The sequence below is a fragment of the Caretta caretta genome, chromosome 3 (genome assembly GCF_965140235.1).
Source record: "Caretta caretta isolate rCarCar2 chromosome 3, rCarCar1.hap1, whole genome shotgun sequence".
Classification (NCBI taxonomy): domain Eukaryota; kingdom Metazoa; phylum Chordata; order Testudines; family Cheloniidae; genus Caretta; species Caretta caretta.
The window spans coordinates 155,523,280-155,546,315 of record NC_134208.1 but is presented as its reverse complement, the minus strand read 5'-3'; the positions used below and the strand labels follow the sequence as shown (position 1 = coordinate 155,546,315).

At 44.5% G+C, this 23,036-nt stretch overlaps 1 protein-coding gene across 3 annotated transcripts; it reads right to left on the bottom strand.

Moving 5' to 3' along the window:
• Positions 1-243: 243 nt before the first annotated feature.
• FOSL2 (FOS like 2, AP-1 transcription factor subunit) lies at positions 244-21,873 on the bottom strand. Of its 3 annotated transcripts, none has more exons than XM_048843429.2 (4): positions 20,895-21,873; positions 12,224-12,478; positions 8,107-8,214; positions 244-6,780 (listed from the first exon to the last, which is right to left on the bottom strand). In XM_048843429.2, exons 1-4 carry the CDS (start codon positions 20,991-20,993, stop codon positions 6,271-6,273), a joined length of 972 nt encoding a protein of 323 aa, XP_048699386.1. In that variant the 5' UTR covers positions 20,994-21,873; the 3' UTR covers positions 244-6,270. The 3 variants fall into 3 exon arrangements, with proteins under 3 accessions (XP_048699386.1, XP_074983144.1, XP_048699387.1); XM_075127043.1 differs by lacking the exon at positions 20,895-21,873 and adding an exon at positions 20,765-20,786; XM_048843430.2 differs by lacking the exon at positions 20,895-21,873 and adding an exon at positions 20,288-20,429.
• Between the last annotated feature and the right edge of the window lie 1,163 nt (positions 21,874-23,036).

Here is a 23,036-nt window from a genome sequence, read left to right as displayed (position 1 = left end):
AAGTCATCACATCTTGCATTTTCTAGTTACATCCCCTTCTTTTTGAAGGCAAGAGAAAGGGATTAATGCAATATTTGCTTTTTAGCCCACGTGGTTCATTCCGTTAGTGTCTGCCCCATTTACCATTGTCTGTAACATGCTGAACAGCTGTCTGGATTACATTCCCTTTGTTGAAAGAAGCCCTGAAATGCTTTACAGACAGGCATCAGTAGCCATTTGTTTGGATTGAAGGAACATGCACGCTTTTAATTGTTCACGGCAAAGACAGCCTTTTAATTACTTCAATTAACAGAAAGAAGAACGCCAGTTAGCTCTCGTTATACAAAAGGTGTCCACAACGTCATTAAAACAGGATTTACAAGTGTCATAACTCCCAGCAGCATAGTCAACAACACAGGCAATCATTACAACTGAGCACCGAGGGAGAGGAGGAATAAACCATGAAGGAATGGAAGGAAAAGAAAAGAGGATGAAAAGAAGAGGGTGGGGGAAAAAAAAAGAAACTTCATTCTTCTTTTCCAATCTAAATTGATTTTATTCTACAAAATGCTACTCAGTTAAAATTGTAAAAGCAAAACTGTTTTAATATGTTCTTTCTTTCATAGCAGCAAGCTTTCTCTAACAAGCTTTTTGTTTTAGTGCAAATACTGTAGGCCTGTATTACAGTAAAATAACAAGAACAGAAAAGAGACAACACCAGAGAGATTGCTTCAGAGCCAAGATTTTCCATGATCGCAAGAACTATACAAAGATCAAAATGAGCAAAGGGTCCCCATTTAGCAGTCACCTTTAAGAACCTTCTTGATAGAAATTATTTCACCCCAGACAAAAAGAAAAGAAAATCATTATCTAAATTTTTGAGGAGGGCGGGGGGGGGGGAGATAATGGTGCCCCAAACATACACAGATCTCCATAGATTTATATGAATCTTTGGGGCCTGATTCCAATTTCTCTCACACCAGTTTTACATGAGCATAACTCCACTTATTCCCTTTTCAGAGGAGTTACTCCTGATTTATACACATGCAAATGGAATCAGAATCAGGCTGTTTTCTTCAAGGATCTTAAAGTAGACTTCAGTTGACACTAGTAACTTATCGCTCTACTAAAGATGCACTATCCCTTACTGATGTTACTTTGAACTACACAGTATATCTAAATATATACACATTTTATCCTCTCATTGAGCTAAAACAATCAGATACCTATTTTCTACACATTTTTAATATCAAGTAACCACAAACAAGAAAGTGGAGTAACCCTTTAATCATACAGTGTGGGAGGAGAACAATTTAAGTAGAACAGGACAGGATTTTATTATTATTTTGTACTCAGATTTGTCCCCAGCCCCAGCTATTGTTCACAAAGGAGTGATAATGCATCTTTAGAAACAAATATCTCTTTATACATTTTATACAGACAAGAAAAAAATAAATTCAGGAATCTTTTTTTTTCCTTTTTAAGTAAAGAAAAAAGCATTATTAACCAGCAAAACCAGACAATTGAAGTATTTTTAATGCTCTCATTATTATATCCAGGTCTGGAACAGAAAAAGAGATGTAAACATGATAAATAAATAAGAAATAAAATGTAAATTGTTCCCTCCTTTCTTAAAATGTTTGATCTGGCCTTTCTGATGAGAATGATCTTGTAATGGTCGAGGAAATTATTATTTTAAGACATTTCAGAATTCTGCTTTAGAGTTGGAAAAAACCAAACCAAAACAGGAACATGAGTTGGGAGGATGTTAAATTAATGGTGGGCAGATCTGTTGGAGCAGACACAAAATGTGTGCCTGCCAATAAATAATGAGATACTAGGCTTTTTTAGGATGAAGGCCAGGTAGATCATACATACAGAAAGCAGCAAAATTAAGGGTTCAAATGAACTTAATAGATCATTTAAATAATATTAAAACAAACAAACAAAAAAACCTATTGACCCCCAGCAGGTTGGTCCCTGGCCTACCACTCCTCAGTTTTCAGACTAGTCAGCCCCCTCACCAAAGAGGAAGGAATAGATAGGGGCCATGCCAGAACTGGGAGGGGTGGTAAATGGGGGTGAAATCAGCAGGAGAAAAGCACATGGAGGTTGAAAGAATGTTTCCTTTGATTTAGCTGCTGTTGCTCCTCCAGTTCAGGAGTGATTTACTCTAAACGTGTGCTCAGGTGCTTTACAGAGCTGGGGCCAAACACTAGAGGACTGATCCAAAGCCTGCTGAAGTCAAGGGAAAGATGTCCAGGGATTTACATAGTCTTTGGATCAGAGCTGAGTTGCAATATGTCCCCAACCACAAACAGAACATCTGAAGACATTCCACATTTAGGAATCACCACGTTATAGGTGTGCTGGAGATTCCTGGTTGCAAAATGGTGCAGCATGTCACTATCTGAAAGAGGGCAGGTGAAACGGACACTGGTAAAAGATGAATCCAGAGCCAGCTCACAGCTGTGTCTGATTTGCAAGAGAGTAAGCAAAGCTAAGGCTACCTACCATTCCACTCAAATGGAATGCACAAGCCCTGTGGCCTAACAGAGGTTCTTAATCTGGGATTCCCTGAAGGGTTTCGGGGGCAAAGCAAGCAGGTAGAAAAGGCTGCAGAGCTTCTGGGTTTTCCCCTCTTGCTTTTTGTTTGTTTGTTTGAATTTATAAGATACACAGCTATAAAAACTGTCTGTCACAACTGAGAAGTTGTCCAAGGTATTTTCAGTTATTAGAAAAGGGTTCCTCTACTTCTGATGGTCACAAACACACTGCCTAAGGGGTCACCACTCAGCAGGGATGCCGCTGCCTCAGGCTCAGCTCTGAAGTGCCCACTGAAAGATCAAAACAAGGGGAACAGTGAGGGCAGGAGGAAGGTGAGCACCAGCGAGGAGGTTGGAGGTACGTCTACACTACCTGCCGGATCGACGGGTAGTGATCGATCTATCAGGGATCGATTTATCGTGTCTAGTGTAGACATGATAAATCGATCCCCGATCGCTCTGCCGTCAACTCTTGTACTCCACCGCGGCGAGAGGTGGAAGCAGAGTTGATGGGGGAGCGGCAGCAGTAGACCCCACGCTGTGAGAATGCAAGGTAAGTCGACCTAAGATGCGTCGACTTCAGCTACGCTATTCTCGTAGCTGAAGTTGCGTATCTTAGGTTGATTCCCCCCTTCTCCCCCAGTGTAGACCAGGCCTTGGGCTCCTTTGGGTAACATCTCAATGAATTAGGCTTAAAGAGGAGCCTGGTTCTCCCTTGGATCTATGCCCATGTCACAGAGATGAGGAGTTGGGTTCCATGGCTTGGAGGAGAGACAGAGACAGGTCAGAAGGGACCATCATGATCATCTAGTCTGACCTCCTCATTTCAGGCCACAGAATCTCACCTGTAATAGACCCCTAACCTCTGGCTGAGTTACTGAAGTCTCAAATCACGGTTTAAAGACTTCAAGTTACAGAGAATTCACCATTTAAACTTGTTTAAACCTGCAAGTGACCTGTGCCCCATGCTGCAGAGGAAGGCCCAATAAGTTTAGGCTCAAACTTGCCCAATTAAGCAGAAGAGGATCTGATATCTGGAGGGTGGGAAATACTTGAGCCATCCAGATAGACCAGATGTGAAAAAATAATTTCTCATTTCTGGGACTAACTCTTGTTGGCTGGCAAAAGAGGGTTTTATAGGTAGCGGAAAGGACACTTGAAAATTTCTTTCAGAAACATTCTATTTTGCTACCCCAATTACCCACAAAAGCTGGCCATGTCTTCCACTCTTGGACAGATTTCTCACCACCCTTCCACAGTAATGAAAAGGACTGTCTGATCCCAAATCAAATAGATAGCTGATAGAATGGTGAGCTTCACCTGAAGTTACATTAGAAGAAGGGACAAGTTATTTTTCAAGACACCACAAATTCAGTTTGGTACTAAGGAGACTTTAGAAGAGCCTTTTGTTCGCACGCTACCAGTTTTGTAATCCTCAGAAATGTGGGTAAACAGGTACCTACTCAGTTCTTAATGGGTATGCTAATCATGAATTAATTCTAGGGAGGTTCCTGCAGAACAGTGGATCAGGTCAACTGGCCCAGGGAGAAATTACATGCTTTTAGGAGTCACTGCTTGTTAATATTATCTTCTGCCCTGCATGAGTGGAAATGAAACACAGGAGACATTTTACTGAGTGACCCTAGATTTGTGATTTAGATCAGCCAAAATGAGCATCTGGTAAACTGAGGGGGAAAAAGGACAGAAGCCACAGTTTATCTCAAAGTGACACTTTTTAGCTAAAAAAAATATTAAAAACAATCTTCGCTGGGCAACTTATTGAAAAATGTTTAAAATCATTTACCTTTATTTCTATTAATCAGTTAAGTTTTGCACTTCAACTAAGGACAATTAAACTAACTGGTTAGTTTCACGTTTGGGTCTCTGGCACGAGCATAAAGTAGGGAATGTTCCAACAATTAAGAAAGAACAGGATCAATGAATTTCAGTTTCATGAACAATTCACTAAAACATTTCTGTTCCTGGCAAGTTTTGTCCGTGTGGGTTTGGTTTGGTTTGAAAGAAAACCTACATTCAGACAGTATCCCTTTAAACCCGATACAAGCAACTAAGCAACAGTGAGGGTTTGTTAGAATCCATGATTGCTACGTAAAAGCCCAATCCTCTGAGGTGCTGAGTACCGTTAAATCCCAATAGAGGCCGTAGGATCCGAGGGTGCTCATCATCTCACAGGATTGGGGCCTAAAATAGAACACTGCCCCAAAGATTTCTCCATAGTCTAGCCTAATTCAGAACATACCCAGATTTTGGTTGATAAACCAAAGAAGATTATACCCCACACAATTAGATATGCTGACACAGCAGCTTCAACGGACTTAAACGAATGGAGATTCTCTTTGAAAGCACTGAAAGGAGCTCTCAGCTACTACAACAGGAGCCTGATCCAACCCCCATGCACTCGATCTTGGAAAAACCTACAATGCACCTGAGCAAGGTTTCTAACTGCCATTGACCTGCAGTAGGAGTTGGACTTGGCTCCAGAGGAGTTGAGGTTAAACATATTATTTTCAGTAGTGAACATTAATTTTAAATGGCCATGCCCATTGTGTGCATTCTGCACTGTCAGCTGAGACCCTGTGTAGGAGAAGACAGAGGACCCACTGTTAGGGGCAGAGGCTCTGCTTGTCTTGAACACCAAAATTAAAAATCCCCCAATCCAACAAGTATCAAAATACAACAGGGGCCAGGAATCAAGGCACAGTGACACAGACAAGGAAAGACAACAGAGATGCAAACTGCATTGAGTGGAATCAGCATCTGAGTCAGGCACACTGAGAGGAGGAGCAGGATGCATTGCACCCAAGATGGCAGGTAGCCAGGGTGAAGGAAACAAAGGATCCACCAGCAGATTTGAGAAACACTAATTACAGGAGAAATGCTGCCAAAGACACCAGCTAGTGGAAACAGACTCTGGTATCCTATCAGCTACCGGGGCATCACTCTGGGTCCCATTACTAGGCATTTTGCTAACCTGGCCTTTGCAGCATGGGGAGGGGGGACAAAATATCCATCTCACATCCTCCAACTCCTCCAAACAAATCTTCCCCTCAGTTCATGGCACCCTTGCCACTGAGCTCATGGGCTATTGACTTACAAGTGCTACCCCTGTGACCAAGCATTTGTGACTCCTCCCAATGCTCCCCACCTTGACAACAGCAAGAATTTCCCACAGCTCCTCCCGCCATCATCATCAGCAGCAGCAAACAAAGATCATAACAAGCCTTTAGAGTGGATATCGACTAGATGAAATGTCATGGTATCAGTGAGAGAGAGAGAGAGAGAGAGAGACAGAGAGAGAGATCAACCAACCAGAATGAACTAAGCACAGAATGTAACTAATCAGATCAGTTCACAAAGGAAAGGGGTGACTAGTGATTTTCTGCAGCTCGCCTCCAGTCCTGGCCAAGCGTGTTTCCCAAGTCCATTAAAACACACAAAGAGGTTTACATAGGCAGCTTCTCCAGAGGGGAGATTCCCCTTTCCAGATGTACTGGGCGTGTCATTTCCACCATCACCATTTCTGCTTCCATGGAGTTTACATTTCTTCTTGTTCTTCCTGCTCAAGGAGGCTCCTGGAGCCACATTTCCCCTTTTCTTGCTCTTGCTGCCCTTGTGCTTGAACGCCCTTGTGCCAGTCTTTAATCCTGTGGAGGAGGTTCCCCCCACCCCCACAGTCCTGGGTGGGAATGTAACACACTGGCAAATGAGGGACACAGGGTGGGGGTTACAAGGCCAACAGGGTTGGAGAGTTCAAGGAATCTGAGGACTGGTCACCACTGCTGCTACTTCTCCGGTGAGCTTTGGAGCATGACTCCGAAGGGGAGAGAGGAGACTCCTGATCCAGCACGCTGGGGTACGTGAAGACCAGGTTGGAGGTGCCAGGAGTGATGGCAGGTGTCGAGGTCACCACAATGGGAGTGTTGAGTGGCTCCTCCCCATAAAACCCCCCTGCAATGCTGATGGGCTTAATGACAGACCTCTGAGCTTTGTCGAGGCCCAAAGAGGAGGATGGGATCTCTTCTTCCACCGGCTCCTGCTTCACCACTACTGCTCCACTCACTCCAGTCCGGACCGTCTGGAGGCTGTGAGATGGTGGGGTGCGACGCTCCTCGGGGCTGATTTTGCACACAGGGCCATGAGCCACCAGCATGAACTCCAGCTTATCCTTCTCTTTCTGGAGTTCAGCAATCTCTTTCTGCAGCACTGATTTCTCTTCCTCCAGCTCCTCCGTTTCCTGCAGACCGAGGAGAAATTAATAAATATGACAGCCTACGCTAGGGGAGAGAGCGGTGGACAAAGTCAGAGCCTTATCAGAATGTGCTAAGCACAGAGAGAAGCTGAGCAGATATGCTGCATAGCCCTCTCAGAGACCATCTACGAGCAGTAAGAAACATGGCAACCCTTTGGGATCTACCACTTAGGCAGTACCAAACACACTCCTTCAGAGCCAGTCAAACAAAAAATGTCCCCCTGGGACCTCAGAGACTGCTGGGGTGCTCCACTGCAGAAAGGACCAGCAATGAATGGGTATAAGGGGAAATCACAAACAATGACGCATGGCGTCCAGGGTGCAGCAGTACAAGTTATGAACGACATTGCATGTTAAGGAAAACTTAGAGCCACTTCACCTGGCACGTTTCAAACACTCAAAACTGCCTTGGGCATTCAGCCTAATCTAAAGGGGTTCCACTGGACTGAGTTTCCATTCCTGGGTCCATGCTCATCCCCAGCCAGCTGTCCCCTTTAGGTGCTATCCCAGCTAGGCACCAATAACCCTGTGAAGTGAAGAGACCCTCGTGGAAATTCCAGCTGGCTCCTAATCACTGCAGTAGGCAACTAGATTCTGGGGCAGAACAAGTGATGTATTGGTCCTCATATGAAAACCAAAGTATCTTAGGCACTTGTATGGCCCCCATTATTATTGTATCTGAACACCTCACCATCTTTAATGTTTTTATTCTCATAACACCCCTCTGAGGCAGGGTAGAGCTGTTATCCCATTTTACAACACTGGACCATCCTACCTTTCCAGGGGACCTGTAGAAAGATCTATCTGAGTATACAGGGAGTTGCACTAGGGGAAATGTGATTGGTTTAACCTATTCAATTACTTCAGCATGAATTAACACAAACAAATCATATTATGTAAAGGGAAAATCTATACTGACAATCAAGCCCTGAAAAGAGGTGGGGTTTGGAGGGTGTGACAGTGAAACAACTATATATGCTTATAACTTGGGCAAACAACAAGAGAGGTGTGCGGGGAGGGGCACCTGGGTGCAAGTGTAATACTCCCCACATCGGTTGTCAGTAGGCTTTGAACCCAGGATATTGAGCATCAGAGCACATAACTACCACATGAGCTAAAGGAACGACTTCACTAGCTGATAGCAGTAGGAAGCAGTGATTTTTGAGCCTGACTTGAACCAGCCACTGAAAGGGCATGTGCTACATACTTTGTAGTATATTTGTGTCACGCACCAGCAGGAGGAGAGGCATGGTTTAGAGTGATCCGAGGGGTATAGAACCAGAAGCGGAGAGATGCGTGCAGAGTACATACCGCCTGGAGTTTCTCTGTTAGCTCTCGACGCCTGTTACGGCACTTAGCAGCTGCCAGCTTGTTCCTCTCTCTTCGGATCCTTCGCTTCTCCTCTTCCTCAGGTGACAGCTGTAGGCACATACCAAAAAAGCTCAAAACCAAACCTCAAGATCTGAGCAAATCCTTCCTTGCGCTTTGTGAACAATAGTTCACCACAGAGCAAAAAGGGCCTGATTCTGCAAGGTGCTGCGCACTCTCAACTCCCATGGAGGTTGCTGGAAGACAAAGGTGCTCAGCATCTCTCCTAGGATTGGCTCCATAATGAAGAGGGTCGAAGTAGAGAGGGGCGCGACAGGACTCTGCAAGAGGACAGTGAATCTGCAGCCAAGGCCAAGCAGACAATGGGTGGCACATAAAGCAAAACCAGAGCAAAATGTTATAAGCGCCTCTTTCTTGAAACAAAATATCTGCTTCTTTCCACATAAGCACAGTCATTAACCTGAAGGTCAGGGACCAGATCCTCAGTGGGTGCAAATCAAAGTAGCATTATTGAAGTCGATGGAGCTAAGCTAATCTACACCAGCTGAGGATCTGGCCCCAGATTTCCAAGCACTAGCCAAGATAACACACTGTACTTCCTGTATCCGCAGGCAACCATCCAGCAACATAAAAAGACCCACAGGGCAGATTATGTTCTCTCAGAAGCCCATGGAGTGACACTGTTGTAAATCCAGAGTACTCAAGGGCAGCAGATGACCAGCAGTGTCCAGTCACGTCAGGCTCAAAAGTCTAGGTTTTGGAACAACGTTTGCAAAATCTCACAGTAACAGAAATGCTTCCATCGCTATAGATACCAGGCCAGCTCAGCTGATGTAAACCAGCCTCAGCTGATGTAAACCAGCACACTGAATGAACCCCATGTGGCTACCTAGACTTACAACAACTGATAATCCGGCCCACCGTTTTTAAATTCCAATGCAAACTAGATTTTTGTTTGGATTTTATCACTCCCATGCAGGGTTCACAACTAGAACATGAGAAGCAAAGAGTGACACTGGGCCAGATCCTCAGCTGGTGTGCATCGACACAGCTCCACTGACTTCAGACATGCTCTGCAATTTTAAACCAGTAAGGATTAGTCCAACTGATTAGAAACAAAACTGAAACAGACTAATGTGGTGTTAAGGTCCAAGATGATCTAATGCAAAAAAATAAACTGCCAACAAATAATGAAAGCATTTTGTTCAATTAAAAAAAAAAAAAGCTTTCAGTTTTAATACCTTAGGGCTGTGAACAAGCTAGTCATCGCTTTCATTATCTGTTCTTGTTTATGGTTTTTTACTCTGCCTAACTTCATTCTGGGGTTTTATTTATTTATATATTTTGTTGCAATCATTCCCGTTTCAGTACATTCATTTTAATCTGCGTATTTGCCCCCCGCCCCTGATCCCATTGTGCTTTTGCTCTTTTATTAACTTTATACATTTCTGTGATTTTTATTTTGATTGCACATACATGAATTTTTATTATGTATAAAATGGGCATGTATGTGTGTGCATACAATATATACAGTTTATATGGCCCCTGCTCAGCAGAGCCCTAAAGCACATGCTTAAATTGTTAGCTGACCTGGGGCCTATGGATGGGATTCTCAAAAGCACCAATGGGATTTAGCAGCACAAGTCCCACTAAAACAGGTTTCAGACCAAAATTTTCTTGCCAGTAACTTCAATTCTGTTTAATGATCTGACTCAGGTTGCCACTTTAACAAGTCCCATGAACAACCACGACTGGTGACAACTCAGGCCCTAATCTGGCACAGAATATTTGCATATGTGTAACATTAACTGGAGGCCTAAAAAGAGGAACAGTCCTTGGTGTTTTTAAAGGAGTCCAGTTCTTCATTGTTTGTACCCCTTTCGTATTAATTCTGAGTGAATAGGCTAGTAGATGGGTTTGCCAGCAGAAACAGTCACCAAAACAGCCTATTTTCAGCAAATATTATAGAATAGTCTCAGAAAATGAATTCTGAATTTGATTCATGAGCCCCCACATCAGAAATCTGATCCTAGGAGTCCCATTCAGCTCATCAGATACTGAACACAGCATACGTCTAATCAGCACAGCTTGAATCGGAAGGACCCACAATGAATCGCTCACAAACAAGCCACAGGCCAGGAATTACTGGCCGGCATTCTTCAGGAAATAAAGTCAAACAACAATCAAATTGGAGGATATTGGGATCTCTTCATGGCCAATTTGTGAACACAGAGGCAACGTTTGCCATACAAATTATTTGTTGCTAATTATTCCTCTGGTTCCAGTGCCAGCTTTACTCCACTTTAGACAACAGAGCATAGGACCCAGTGAAAGCGAGGGGAATCCACCTTTGTGCAGGGGGCCAGCACAAAACCTATGCACCGCTTTACTCTGAACAGAGGATCGGGCTCTTCTTGAGCAAACACACACTTATAAAAATAGGGCTTAAAAATGGAACTGTGTTAGCCCTCTGCACCAAAGGGATTTTCATTCACTATGAGCAATGTTAACCCCTTGTCTGCCTTTGAGATCTCAAAAAAACAGACAGGCTACAATAGTCAGACTGAAAATCAAAATGGATGATGTGGAAGTAAAAGCAAGGCTTAGTGTTTTATTAAAAACAGACCTTGTGCAATACCCATCTAATCTGCTGGCCAGGTGCAGTGTCCCATTGCATTTCTCTGCAAAGGCCTGCACAACTGTGGTTTCAGAGTCACACAGGGTGATCCAGATTATTTCTAGTTTCTTTAGAAGTGAATTTTGCACTAATGGAAGGCACTGGTTTAACCGCCCTGGCGGCTGGAGTCCACTATTAACCCACATAACAGGTACAGTGTGGACAGTGGAAGTCCAAGCTTGCCCACAACAGCTATATTAATGTCCCTCTGAGCAGCAAAGCCCTGGGCAAAACGAGCTCAGTTTACAAGATCATTCAGTCCTTGCTCAGACTACCACCAAGGGATTGGATATTGTTGGGTTTGCGAAGGGGACACCTACCCACTAGGAAATAGACTTAGATCTCCAGCCACCCACTATGCAGGCGGCTCTTTTTAATAAGCATATATTTGTGCAGTAAAAGCCTCCCACATCCCAGTTCTGGTTAGTTTCATGCTCATGCCAGCACACAACATTGGAATCAGAGTGGGACCAGCTAGCCGGGGAGCGCACTGGAAAGGGAAGGAATTGGCCCAGAGGAGAAGGGATGGCGTGGCACTCCAGCAGGGTCAGCCCTCCCTCCTCCAATCCCCGGGTATTTTCTTAAGCAGATTGTGTAAAACTCAGCGGTTCCGAGATTTTCTTCTGTTTGAGGCCCCAGCCAAATAAACTCAAACTGAAACCTAGACTACAGAGTTTCACCTGGTTTTGATGTGAAGCCACAGATCGGCCCAGACTTGAGGAAGCCTTTGAGGGAACTTGGCTGAATTACAACTTGTAATGATCTCACAGCAATAAAATTGCCTCCTTTCGTGTGATATTCTGAGGGACCTGAAAGGCCTTTATAAAGTAAGGGCCAGCCCTGGATGGCAGGGTGGAAAGGAGTATGATCAGAGTGTGCTGTGCTCTGGAGCTGATTGAATAGTCCTTAAGGGTCACTGTAACCACAGGGCTGCTCTAACTGGTACTCCTAGGACGGAGGAAGTGGAAACGTGACTGAAAGCCACCTATCTCCCCATCTCTCTCACACACACACACACAAACAGAGGATGCTAAGCAGCGTTCAGGCATACTGAACTCATTGAAAAATGCAACGAGGGGGGAATTTTAGGGAGACAAAATAATCAACCAAATAGAATTAAGTCGGCCATAGAGGGATTAAAACCCTCTTACTCTTGCAAAAGGTGCCATGGGATCCTTGTAAAGCCCCAAGTTGTCAGGGCCTTGGTTTTTAGGCATCACCCAAAAGAAAGCCCTTCCAGCAACACAATACCAAGCTGGGATGGGTATCAGTCAGTTTCAGACCAAGAGCACTACCTACTGAATCACCAGCCCTATTACTTGCAGCACCTAAGGTTGTCTTGCAGCTATACCCAAACACCAGCTATACCCAAAACTGCTTAGCTTGCAAGTTAGGATGAGGCATTCTATCCACTATGGTTACCTGCTCATCTCTTCTCCTCCTGCCCACTGTGGTCCCAATAGTTTTAATGACACCAGGTCTCTGAAGGGCTGTATGTCCACCAACTGAAGACAAGTTGGGCAGAGGATGGCTGTAGGGATGTGAGCGAGAGTAGGGACTCGACATGGAGGTGATCACTGTGGGCTGGACCATCCACTGCAGGTCTTGGCTGGTTGTTATGGCATTAATGGTAGGGATAAAAGCACTGCCTGATCCTGGCATATCTATCCGGAATTTCTAGAAGGAGACAAAAAAAAAAGGGAGAGAGAGATCAGTACATGCACAATATTGATGTCTAAGCAGAAACAAGTGGAGAAGGAGATTCACTGGGAGAATCTAAGCAGGTACCAGAATTAGGACATAAACACCTGAAGCAGATGGACTCAGTGACCCGTCGATATACAGATGGCATGGAAAGGTACGCCCTTCCACAAGCAGACAGCCTAGTGTGGCAACCAGCAGAACAGGCTTCAGCATCTGGCACTTGCCCCATACATGCCATTTAGTTTCCATGCAGAATAGTCTGTGTTTGCACTTGTTCCTGAGGAGTGGATGGGACGGAGAGCACCTGCACAGACAGCACACACCCTGTGCACCTTCTGGTACTTGAACAAAAACTAAAAGCCTCACAGTGGGAGCCTATCATGTTGAAGGATCTATGTTGTTCTGATGTGTGAAGTGAAGGGCCTTTTCGCTTGTCACAATGATTATTTGTACCTCTTGATGCCATTCCGCTCTGGTGCAGTTTGGTTTTACTTCACTCCTGAATGAGACTCACTGCCAAGCAACCTCTTCTTCCCCGCCCCCAATCCCAAAGCAACTCCTTCCCTCTCCCCTCCAGTCCCACTCCTGCCAAAGAAACTCCTCTCTTTCCCATAATACACTTGCCCTCCCTGAAAACAGTGCAAAGCATGTTATATAGAACATTCACCCCACACAGCAAGTCATGGCCAAGTCTAAAAGGGGAATTGAGGAGTTTCTAGAAAAATACTTCCCCATCAATCCAGAAAAAAGGAAGAGAAATTTCAGTCATAAACACCAGCACGTAGTTCACTGGAACCTTTTTACGGGGGATCTGTTCTGCCCCTATAACACGGGAGCTTTGGCCAAAGGATATGGCTCTATGAATGAAAGGTTTGTATAGAGAATTGCAGTGATAACAGAGAGAGACAACACAACAATTCAGGGCTTCATTATGTGGAACCATGCTCACCACAAACAGGTTCTAGGGTATAATGTGAAATGCCCAGCTCTGGGACGGTTATGTGCATGTTTACATATTTTAAATGCAGCCTATAAAATGTGTTTCAGGATTCAGACTGGACAAGTTCCTTGCAGCTCTTGGCATTGTCTAGACAAAACAAGGCAGCAGTAAAACCAAGACAGTAGGTAATGATCTCCTCCATAAAACTTGTACACCTGGTTTCAGTCAGACTTAAGTAAATCCACCTGGATAATATGCTGGCACTAAACAACTAGGAAAACAATGATGTGTCCAGGAGGGGGAAGCATGAGAGAAAGAATGCTTTTGTCTAGAAAGAGATCCTTTCAGGAGACACTCAAAGGTTAGATTAGGTTTTAAAGACATGTCTTGCACCACCAACATTCTGAATTTTGAATACAGAAGTGACAATAGACTTTTAGGACCAGAGGTGAGAACTATCAGCCAACAACAGTTTGTGGCCCTTGAAATGATCCTGTGCAAATGCACATCCTTAGGTCAATTAAATGACATCACAGGAGCCAGAAAACTGGAGGAATGGGAAATCACCACCACCATGACCCCGATTCAAGAGAGAACTTAAGCATTAAGGATGATCTTGAAGTTAAGCATGTGCTTAAGTGTTTTCCTAAATCAAGGTCTATAAAAATAATTTTCCAGATTTTTACAGGACCAGAACTTTAGCCATTGGACTCTGTGCGTGTAACATTGGCCCAAATTCCTGATGACTTCAATGCAACCAGAATTGAGCCCAAAAGAACCACCTGAAACACAGAAAAATTCCAATTTAAAGCATCAGACAGCCCCAAACTAAAGAGGAAAGTTAGGAGAAGAAATGAGTGAATCGGTTAAGGGAGGGAATGTAAGAATGAACCTGTCCCCTGATATCAAACCTTCAGCAAAAGCCCCACCAGAACCTTAGGTCCTTCTATATTGCCTCTTCATGGCTCCTATAAAGGAGTTTGCTGAAAATAGCTTTACGTGCCACTCCTCTCTCTCCCTGTTCTCCAACAAGGTAAGCTATGCTTGTAGTACAGGACAGGATGTCTTCATGTCTCCACATTATATAGTGTAACTAGTGCTGGGATGAGATAGAGGAAAAATTACATTAAGGTCATAAAGAGGGAGCATGAGCTAGTGTAGCGGTTAAAGAACAGCTGTGAGAGTCAGGAGATCTGGGTTCCACTTCAAACTCTGCTACTGATTTCCTGTGTGATCTTTGCCTTTCCCTGCTACAGTTCCCCCTCTCTTTAAAGAGGGGAATAATTATTCTTACCGTCTTCACCTGTGTGTTGTGAGGTCAAATTAACCATTGCAAAATGTGTTGACAGCCCTGTATGGAAAGTACTATAGATATGAAAAATTATCATTCAGGAGAGTTTATTGCAAACCTAAGGATAATGACCCTTGCAGTGACATACATCCTGACCTTCAACTCCTCATAACCAGGAAGGAGTTCACATCTGACAGGTCATAAAAATTATAATAATCACCAAATTATCTGGATGAAGGGTCAGATACTAACTTCTCCCAATCCATTAAGAGATGAAGATCAGGCCCTATGTCAACGGAAAGGTCACTGCCCTTAGATTTGCAATCACGTCTTCCATTTGATCTAGGACCCTGCTATCACATGGAATGAGTTCTTCTCAACACACCTATTCCTGGCAGTGGTAACAGTGGCAAAGGCAACCAGCTCAGGGGGCCAGTAACAAGATAAAGGCATCTATACAGGGTTAAGGCAGGGTTCTGTCTTGTAGATGGAGCTTTAACTGCATCCCTGGATTGTGCTAAAGCCTTGGACATTCCATCCTAGGTGTAAACCTAGGATATTAGCCTTTGTGCCCAGACAAAATTGTCTATGACAGGCTTAGAGGCAGAAGGAAACGCCTCTAGTTTCCGCCGGGACTCGTGTCCTCCTTTGCTCTCGCCTCCTTCCTAATCCCTTAAAATGGCTTCAGAAAATTTCTGCTGAGACAGGCAACTCTGAAAGGTGTCAGTAAAAATCCTCCGTTATTATTCTCCTTTCGCCATCTAACTAATTACAGGATGTGTCACTTATCACAAGACTGTCTTAAAAGACGCTCCACTATGACTCATGTTAGGTCTCTAAATCGAATGCACAATTACCTACTATGTAACCGTGGTCATTTCCACATTCTGCTTGGTGCTCAAGGGGCCATGATCCCCATGGTGGCAACTCTCTCCTGCCCATCTCGATCAACTCACCTGCTTTACAATTCAGACACTGCACTGCCATTCACTTTCCCTTACAAAAATGCTAGTAGGCCCCAAGCCCTTTGCCACTGGAACGCCACAATATGAGGCTCCCAATATGCTTCCAGGTCTAATCCACTGTGATACCATAGTTTTCAATGGCAGGTTCTGACCTGCTCCACCTCCTTTTGAAGTTCATTGGGTGCCAATTTGTTCCCCTCACCTAGCAGGCCTGCATAATCTTGCCCTCACCTGTATCTCAGCTCATTCCCCGTAGTCCTTTTACTGTTCTTCCCACCTCTATTTCTCCTTTCCCCACAATCAGCTTTGTACCTTCCATCATGCTGGCCCTTATTCCTGGAACACTCTCCCAACCCTCATCCACCAAGTCCCTCCTCCCTTAGCCCCCCCTTCCTTCAAATCCCACTTTATAGCCTCCTGCATTCATCTCCTCAGCAGTAATCCCCACACCCACCCTCTCCTGATTGGTTGTTTTATGTTTTATTTAGATTGCAAGTCCTTTGGTGTCTATGTTTCTGAAGTGCCATGGAGATTCATGGCACTATATACAATGTTTAGCAATAGTAAAATGGTAATGCTGCACACTTTAGATCTCCACACCCCGCTCTGGAACGTACAACCACTGCAACACTGCAGAGCCATCGCCCTAGCACAGCCCCAAGCAACGTGCAGATCAAGATACCATCACATTCCCTGGTAAAAGACAAACGCGCCTCTAGCTTTCCCATTGCTTCCAAAAGGGCTGAGGTCTGTTCCCATTATAATCTAAAACATGGGACTGGGTAATGGCCTCCCATGCTTCATCTCCCAGGGACATTCCAAAGATAATGAATTAAATCTTGCCACAAAATGCAAAGGGATGGGCTAGAGCAGTGGGTCACAAAGACCCGTATATATACCAGCAACGGTGTGATATTTCAGGCTGATGGGACTGCACTTTCCCTTCCTCATCTTCATGGGGAGCTTCCGTGCTGCTCCAAGTGAGTCACTGCTGCCCATGAACCCAAGAAAGGTTGATCCCCTCCAACCCAAATGATCCTATAACAAATAAATGGCTCAATATTGCAAGCTTTTCTCATGCAAGTAGTTTCCTTGCATGTCAGACACTGCAGTGGGATAATACGTAGGAGGAAATCTTCCAGTCTGAAAGAGCAAATATATTATCCTTATTAAATTCTACGTTCACCACAAGGCAAGTTTGTTATTAGGTATCGAATATTTTACATAACATTAAAAAACATCACAGCGCTGCACTGTAAGGATAGAACAGTTAAAAGGCATCAAAGTTTTGGCTCAGAAAGACGATTTCCACTGAAACGTGACTGATGCAGCCTTCCTTGCTTCTGAAGAAGAAAGATTCAAAAGAAAACTTTGCAAGTTGTGTAAAACTGCTGATTTCCATAGTACAGAATCAGTGGAACCGACCAATTCCTAAAACAGAGGTGAGGCTTCTGTTTGATCCTAATCTACAAAATCTGCAAGGATCAAGGGGAATGAAGACACACAAGCTTCTTGAGACGTGCCCCAGATTTTTAAAGAAAACACTTATGTACTTATTAAGCCAATTTCCTGATCTAAGACCTAATAAGATAGTAACCTTAGAAACTATATTCTGGCATCCATATCAAACACACACACACACACACTCTCTCTCTCTCTCCGTTTGAAAGAAAAACAACAAGGGGGAAAAAATAAAACCAGCTCATTTTATTTAGACTTCATTAACTCACACATTCTACACAGCCAATCAATGTGTCACAGCCTCTGCAAAATTCACTTGATCTACTGTGTGTATTGAATTTGAAAGATACAAAACAAAAACAAACCAAGAGCGCCAAGCTATCCAAGCATGTTCAATTTCTCAACCCCCTTCTCTCCTCCCTCCTCCTCACATTTACTGAAAATGAGTAAATCATCTGATTCCAAACTACAATCCCTGGAAGCATTCCTACTGGGATTATCCTACAGAGGGCACCAACGAGGTATATTTGGAGCGAGCTGGGAAACTTTTGAGTCATTTCTGGTAAAAGTTCTTTGATGTGAGGAATGTCACAGGCTGGTACTGTTGGCAAAGTTTAATATAGGGTGATTTTTAAAAAATGATCCTATGACTTCTTGATGCGTCTCCCACGCTTCCAGTTAATTTACACAAATTATGCAAGAAATAATAATAACTGGGGGGAGGAGGGGAGATGAAGCAACCCTGGTGGGGGGAAAAAAGGGAGAGAGAAAGAAGAGAGTGAGAGAGAAGGCCAGCTGATGTAAACAAGTTATGAAATAACATAGGTTTGTGTAACCGGCCCGATTGCGTAATGCTTTCCACAGAAGCCATGGATTTAGTTTATGCAGGCACATAAGCCTTTCTGAAGTGTTTTCCTAGGAAAACTAAAAGGGAAAAGGCCCCTTTATAAAAAACAAACAAACAAAAAAAACGACCAGCCTTCAGGTTCATGTAGTCACGCAACTTCAACAGGAAATATCTTCCATTCTTCTAGTTCCAATATTATGGGAGACCAGAAGCTTACAACAAGAAAAGTTATCTCAAAAATGTAACTAGATCCCATGAGCTCTGTAAGAGCTTGCATCCTGAGGGTCAAGAGAACAGGAAAACTGAACAGTAAATACCAACAAGCCGCAATCAGCAAGCTGAGGAATGTCTGAATACCAGAAGAGAGCAAAAATATCACTCCCTAGGTACGTAGAAAGCCTGGCCGATACAAAAACACATTCCATCCTCACAGACAGACACTATTAAAAAAGGGGGAGTGGGCGCGCTCTACTGAAATTCTTTAAACACCTTCCAAATCAAATAAAGTCTACTTAAAAAGATTCCATATATTTTAACTCCCTTGCAATAAAGGACCTTGAGACTGAGTATCACAGGACCTATTAGGGTAATAGCATATAGATGTCAAGGAAGTAATGCTGTTTTGGTTCAGCTCACAAAACAGCTTGTCTACTTGGGAGAAGATGGTGGGGGAGGGAAGAGCTTTTAACTAAAACAAGACAGGAGAGAGCTTCATAGATTTTTTTATTATTATTATTATTATTATTATTTTTTAGTAAGTTACCTTGAGGATTCCTTGGCATGAAAAGCAACTGTAAACTATTATTGCTGAAAGGTACCAAATAAAGTAAGATTTCCATACTATTATTAATTGCAAAATCTATGTGCATATTACACCAGGCTGTGAATTAGCCAACACTTGTTTTCTGCTTAGCCAATGATTATCCTCTCCCTATGGGTGGATGGATTTTTTTTTTAAACCATTCTTTCTTCCTTTCAGTGCTTTTTACACTAAAAAACGGGAAAACTACTTCAGTGAGGTAGGTGAAAAGCCCCAAATAGAACTGTGACCCAAAGACCATGTAATGTTCTTTCCAAATTTTTATTTACAAATAATAGTAGTAATAATAATAATAATAATAATGAGTCTTAGTCTCTGGATTGTATTTACCTACCTATAGGAATTGGAGCTAAATACCAGGTTTGTGTTCAGTGATACAATCTGAGTTATCTGAGCAGAAAACAGAAAGTCCTCTTTTCCAGGAAAGTTTGTGAAGCAGAGGAGCATTCCCACCTTTGTCTTAAAACTATTGGTCTACTTAGAAATTCATCTCTTATCTACAGGCTTTGGGAGCAATCTGAAAGCAGACTGATGAGATTAAGGTGTGATACTCTTGTGTAAAGATCACAGACCCACCTCTGCACTTTTTATTCGGGCAAGCTGCCTAGGGATGTCAGGATCAGACCCTATTTCCTGGTGTCCTGTCTCCCATAGAGATTCTGAAATGTCACTGATAATAGGTGGCATTTTGAAATAAACCGTAGTAACTAGCACCATTTCACTTGGGTTAAATGTTTAGTAGAATTCCTACAGAGCTGGCAGTATTTCAGGTTACACTGCATTCCCTTCACTTTCCAAGGATAAATAAAAGTCAGGGATTCTGACTTCCAAGTGTTCAGTGCCTGTTTGATGACATCTGCCATGTCTGTAGGTATGCTCAGCTAGCACATGGGATAAGTATAGAAAAGAACACTATGTTAGTGGAAAGCAGAGTAAGAGCTGATATTTTTAGCACTGTGAAACATTTCCTATAAGAAGTAATGCAAATTCATTGCATACACTCAAAGATGCACATAAGGTGCAGAGCAGCAGTCAGACAGTATACGCACAACATACTGCATGTATTTATATATAAACACATACACACTTCCATACACAGAGACAAATTGGGTGAAAGTCATTTTAATACGCTCTCTTTTTTTTGTAATTACTCCCACTAGGAAATCCACCAGGAATCCACACACACAGCCTCCAATCCCCAAACTGGCATAAAACGAAAGTATATGCGTTACAGTCTCCCTCTCTCTCTCTCATACACACACGTTGCTTCTTTCAGCCCAAATTAACTCCAGCAGAGGACAGCAGAACCCACGATGAGTGACTGACCCACTAATATCGCGGCGGCGGCAGCACCAGGGTGTGTGTTTTCAGCACAGACCCCGCTGCCCCCCTGACAGCAACTGGATCCTGGAGACGGTAACTTCAAGAGGAAATATAAAGCAACACTTAAACACTCACACACTGAACACTTAGCTGCACTGGCGATTAAACGTTGCCTTTCTCTCCTGACCTGGCGTCCTGTAAATCCGTAGATTAGATTCCTCATGATTTACGCTCACACAAAACCGCCCAAACTCTTGCAAAGACAAAAGTTGCTTTCCCCCCTCCTTTTAAGGCGTGGACTCGAAATGGATTTGGAGCGCCAAAGGATAGGCAGCACCTATTATTTCCCTAATCTCCAACTAGGCAGAGGTTTGATAAAGGCGCTCAGAAAGTGGACTGGGTGTGGCAAGTGAATTTTACTATTTGGTTAAGTAGATTTCTTTTGAAGCATTTTAGAGGAAAATGGCCCACAAAAGCACAATATAACAAGGATATTACAGACACAGAGATGTTATACACAGCCACACTACATTATTTAATCCTGTCTGAAGCGGAGACCTGGTCTCAAAGTAAAGCTCTTGGTGTACAAAGTGGAAGACAGAATTGTGTTACCTACTGTCCTTGGGTCCCACAGCAGAGGGTGCTCAGATGATCAAAAATAAAGATGCACTGAAGGGGGGGGGGGGGAAGAGAAGCTTTGATCATGTCAGTTGCATGGCAAGGTGCCTGTGACCGCCCCTACCTGTTGTGCTGTGCCGCTGGAGTAAGTCTCTGGGTGGCCTGGAGAGCCGCTGCTGCCCCTGGAGGAGGTATCAAAGTTCCCGGGATAGTCGTGGTACATGATCCGAGGTAGAAGCCGGAGAGGAACACAATGTATTTTCCTTCACACACACACACGCTCTATTTCTCCGCCTCTCTCGCCTGATTTTTATTTTCAGCCTTCCAACTGCACTCCGTAAAGATCTGGGGGTTGTTTGTTTGTTTAAATAAAGAGTTAAAAATAAAGCCCTTTCCTCAACTTTTTCCGCCACTCAAGACTGGGGGAAAATAATATTTCCCACCTCACAAAATAGAGCCACTCTCTCTAATCCCAGAGGTCTTTGGTGCACTCAGGAAAAAAAAATGTGGATTTAAAATGTGCCGCAAAAAAAGTGTAAATGAGACGTCTCTCTTTGTTTTAAAGTCTCTTGCTGTCTTAAAATCTGTTACATTTGCTCTGAAGAAGAGAAAGGGGAGGGAAAAAAGACCTAACCACACACACTCAAAACGCGTGTGTCTATTGCCCTTCTTCAGACTTCCTGTGAATATTTGTTCTGGTTTCAACGCTCCTCTGGCTCTGTAGTTTTCAGTCAAGAGGCTCTTTGCCTCCTATTTAATTAAGTCCTTTATAAAAGTGCCAGTTCCCTGCTCTAACTGAACTGGGTGACTCAGTCCAGGATTTTAGCCTCTTGATTTTTTTTAAACTCCCTTAATTATCGATCTGTACACTTGCTGCCTGCCAGCCTCTGCCCGCGTGAGTCTCTCTCTTCTCCCCCCGGGTCGCCTGCCCCCCTTTCTGTCTGTCTGTCTGAGAGTCTCTCTGGTATCTCGTTCTCTGAGCTCCTTTGCTCTCCCTGGATGAGTCAGTGCAATGGCATTAGTTCAACTCCACACTCTTATTATCCATCCCCTCCTCTGAGAGCTGTACCATGTGGAGTCACACACGTCAAACTCCCAGCTCGCCAAACCCCACTTTGCAAGGGGGAGCCTCCCACCTGGCAGGGGGAGGGGGAAATTCACCCCGCCCACTTAATCCGATTTGGCCAAACCCAGCCCGCCGCCTGCAAACCAATCTCAGAGCCCCGCAGGGCGGGACGGCACAATCCCCCGTGCGGCGGGGGAGCAGCCCGGCGCCCCGCGCGCCCGATTTGTTACTGGCAGAGCCCGCCCCTTCCCCCCACTCACTGGCGGCCTTTAGTCTGTTCCATTGGCGCACGTTGCCAAAGATGGTCATTTGCGTTATCCGACGCCAGCCCGGGTTTCCTTGGTTAGGATGACGCGGCCCGAGAGGGATTCCCTACTCGCTCGCACCAGATCGGCTCCGCTTAAAGGGCAACCGGATCAGAAAAGTGGAGAGAGAGAAGCGGAGATTCGAGTTCCTCCTGAACGCGCACCTGGCTGTGTGATCCCGGGGAAGGCGGGGGCTGGATCCACAATTACCCCGGCGCTGGCTTTGCAGTGCGGGGAGGGGGGTGGGGGGAGTGTGCAATTGGATCCAGAGTTGTCCTTGCAACGGTGTGTGTGTGTGTGTGTGTGTGTGTGTGTCTATACAGCTGGAGCCAGAGTTATCCTTGCGGGGGGGGGGGGGAGCCTGTGAGTGTACAACTGGATCCAGAGTTGTCCTTGCAACGGGGGAATGGGGAGAGCTGGATCCAGATGTCGGCTTTGCACCGCAGGGGAAGCTGGATCCAGGGGCTGGCTTTGCAGCCCTGCCTGCAGTGCTCATTGGCACTGTTTCCCCTCGCTGCTGTACTCTGAGAGACTCTTCCTAGAGCAGGATCAGCGAGAAAAGTTCGTGTTTGTTGCCTTCATTCCCGTGCAAGGCTTTGATCTCGCTGGTTTAACACCAACGTTCCCGCGAACATTGTTTTGTTGAGGGCTGGCTGCAAGAGGGGGCCACCCTACCAAAGGCGGATTTTCCCCCCCCTCCCGCCCTCTAACGGCTCAGATCCTGACACTGCTCTCCCCACGCCCCGGGGCTTCACCCCCAAAGGCAGAGGCTGGCCACGCGTAAAACTCCTCTGCACACTCCGGAGAGGCGCTGCCCTTTCCGCTGGAAACAGGCGCGCTCCGTGCTTTGTTTACACAAGCCCTTCCCAGCAGGACGAGTCGACGCAGCTGCCTG

Bases quoted from the DNA above. Each gene is read 5' to 3' on its own strand.
- FOSL2 (XM_048843429.2), bottom strand. From the start codon at position 20,993: ATGTACCACGACTATCCCGGGAACTTTGATACCTCCTCCAGGGGCAGC. The intron at 12,479-20,894 runs GTAGGGGCGGTC...GTCTCCTTCTAG, and splicing joins CCAGCGGCACAGCACAACAG to AAATTCCGGATAGATATGCC. The intron at 6,781-8,106 runs GTATGTACTCTG...CTCGGTCTGCAG, and splicing joins TAACAGAGAAACTCCAGGCG to GAAACGGAGGAGCTGGAGGA.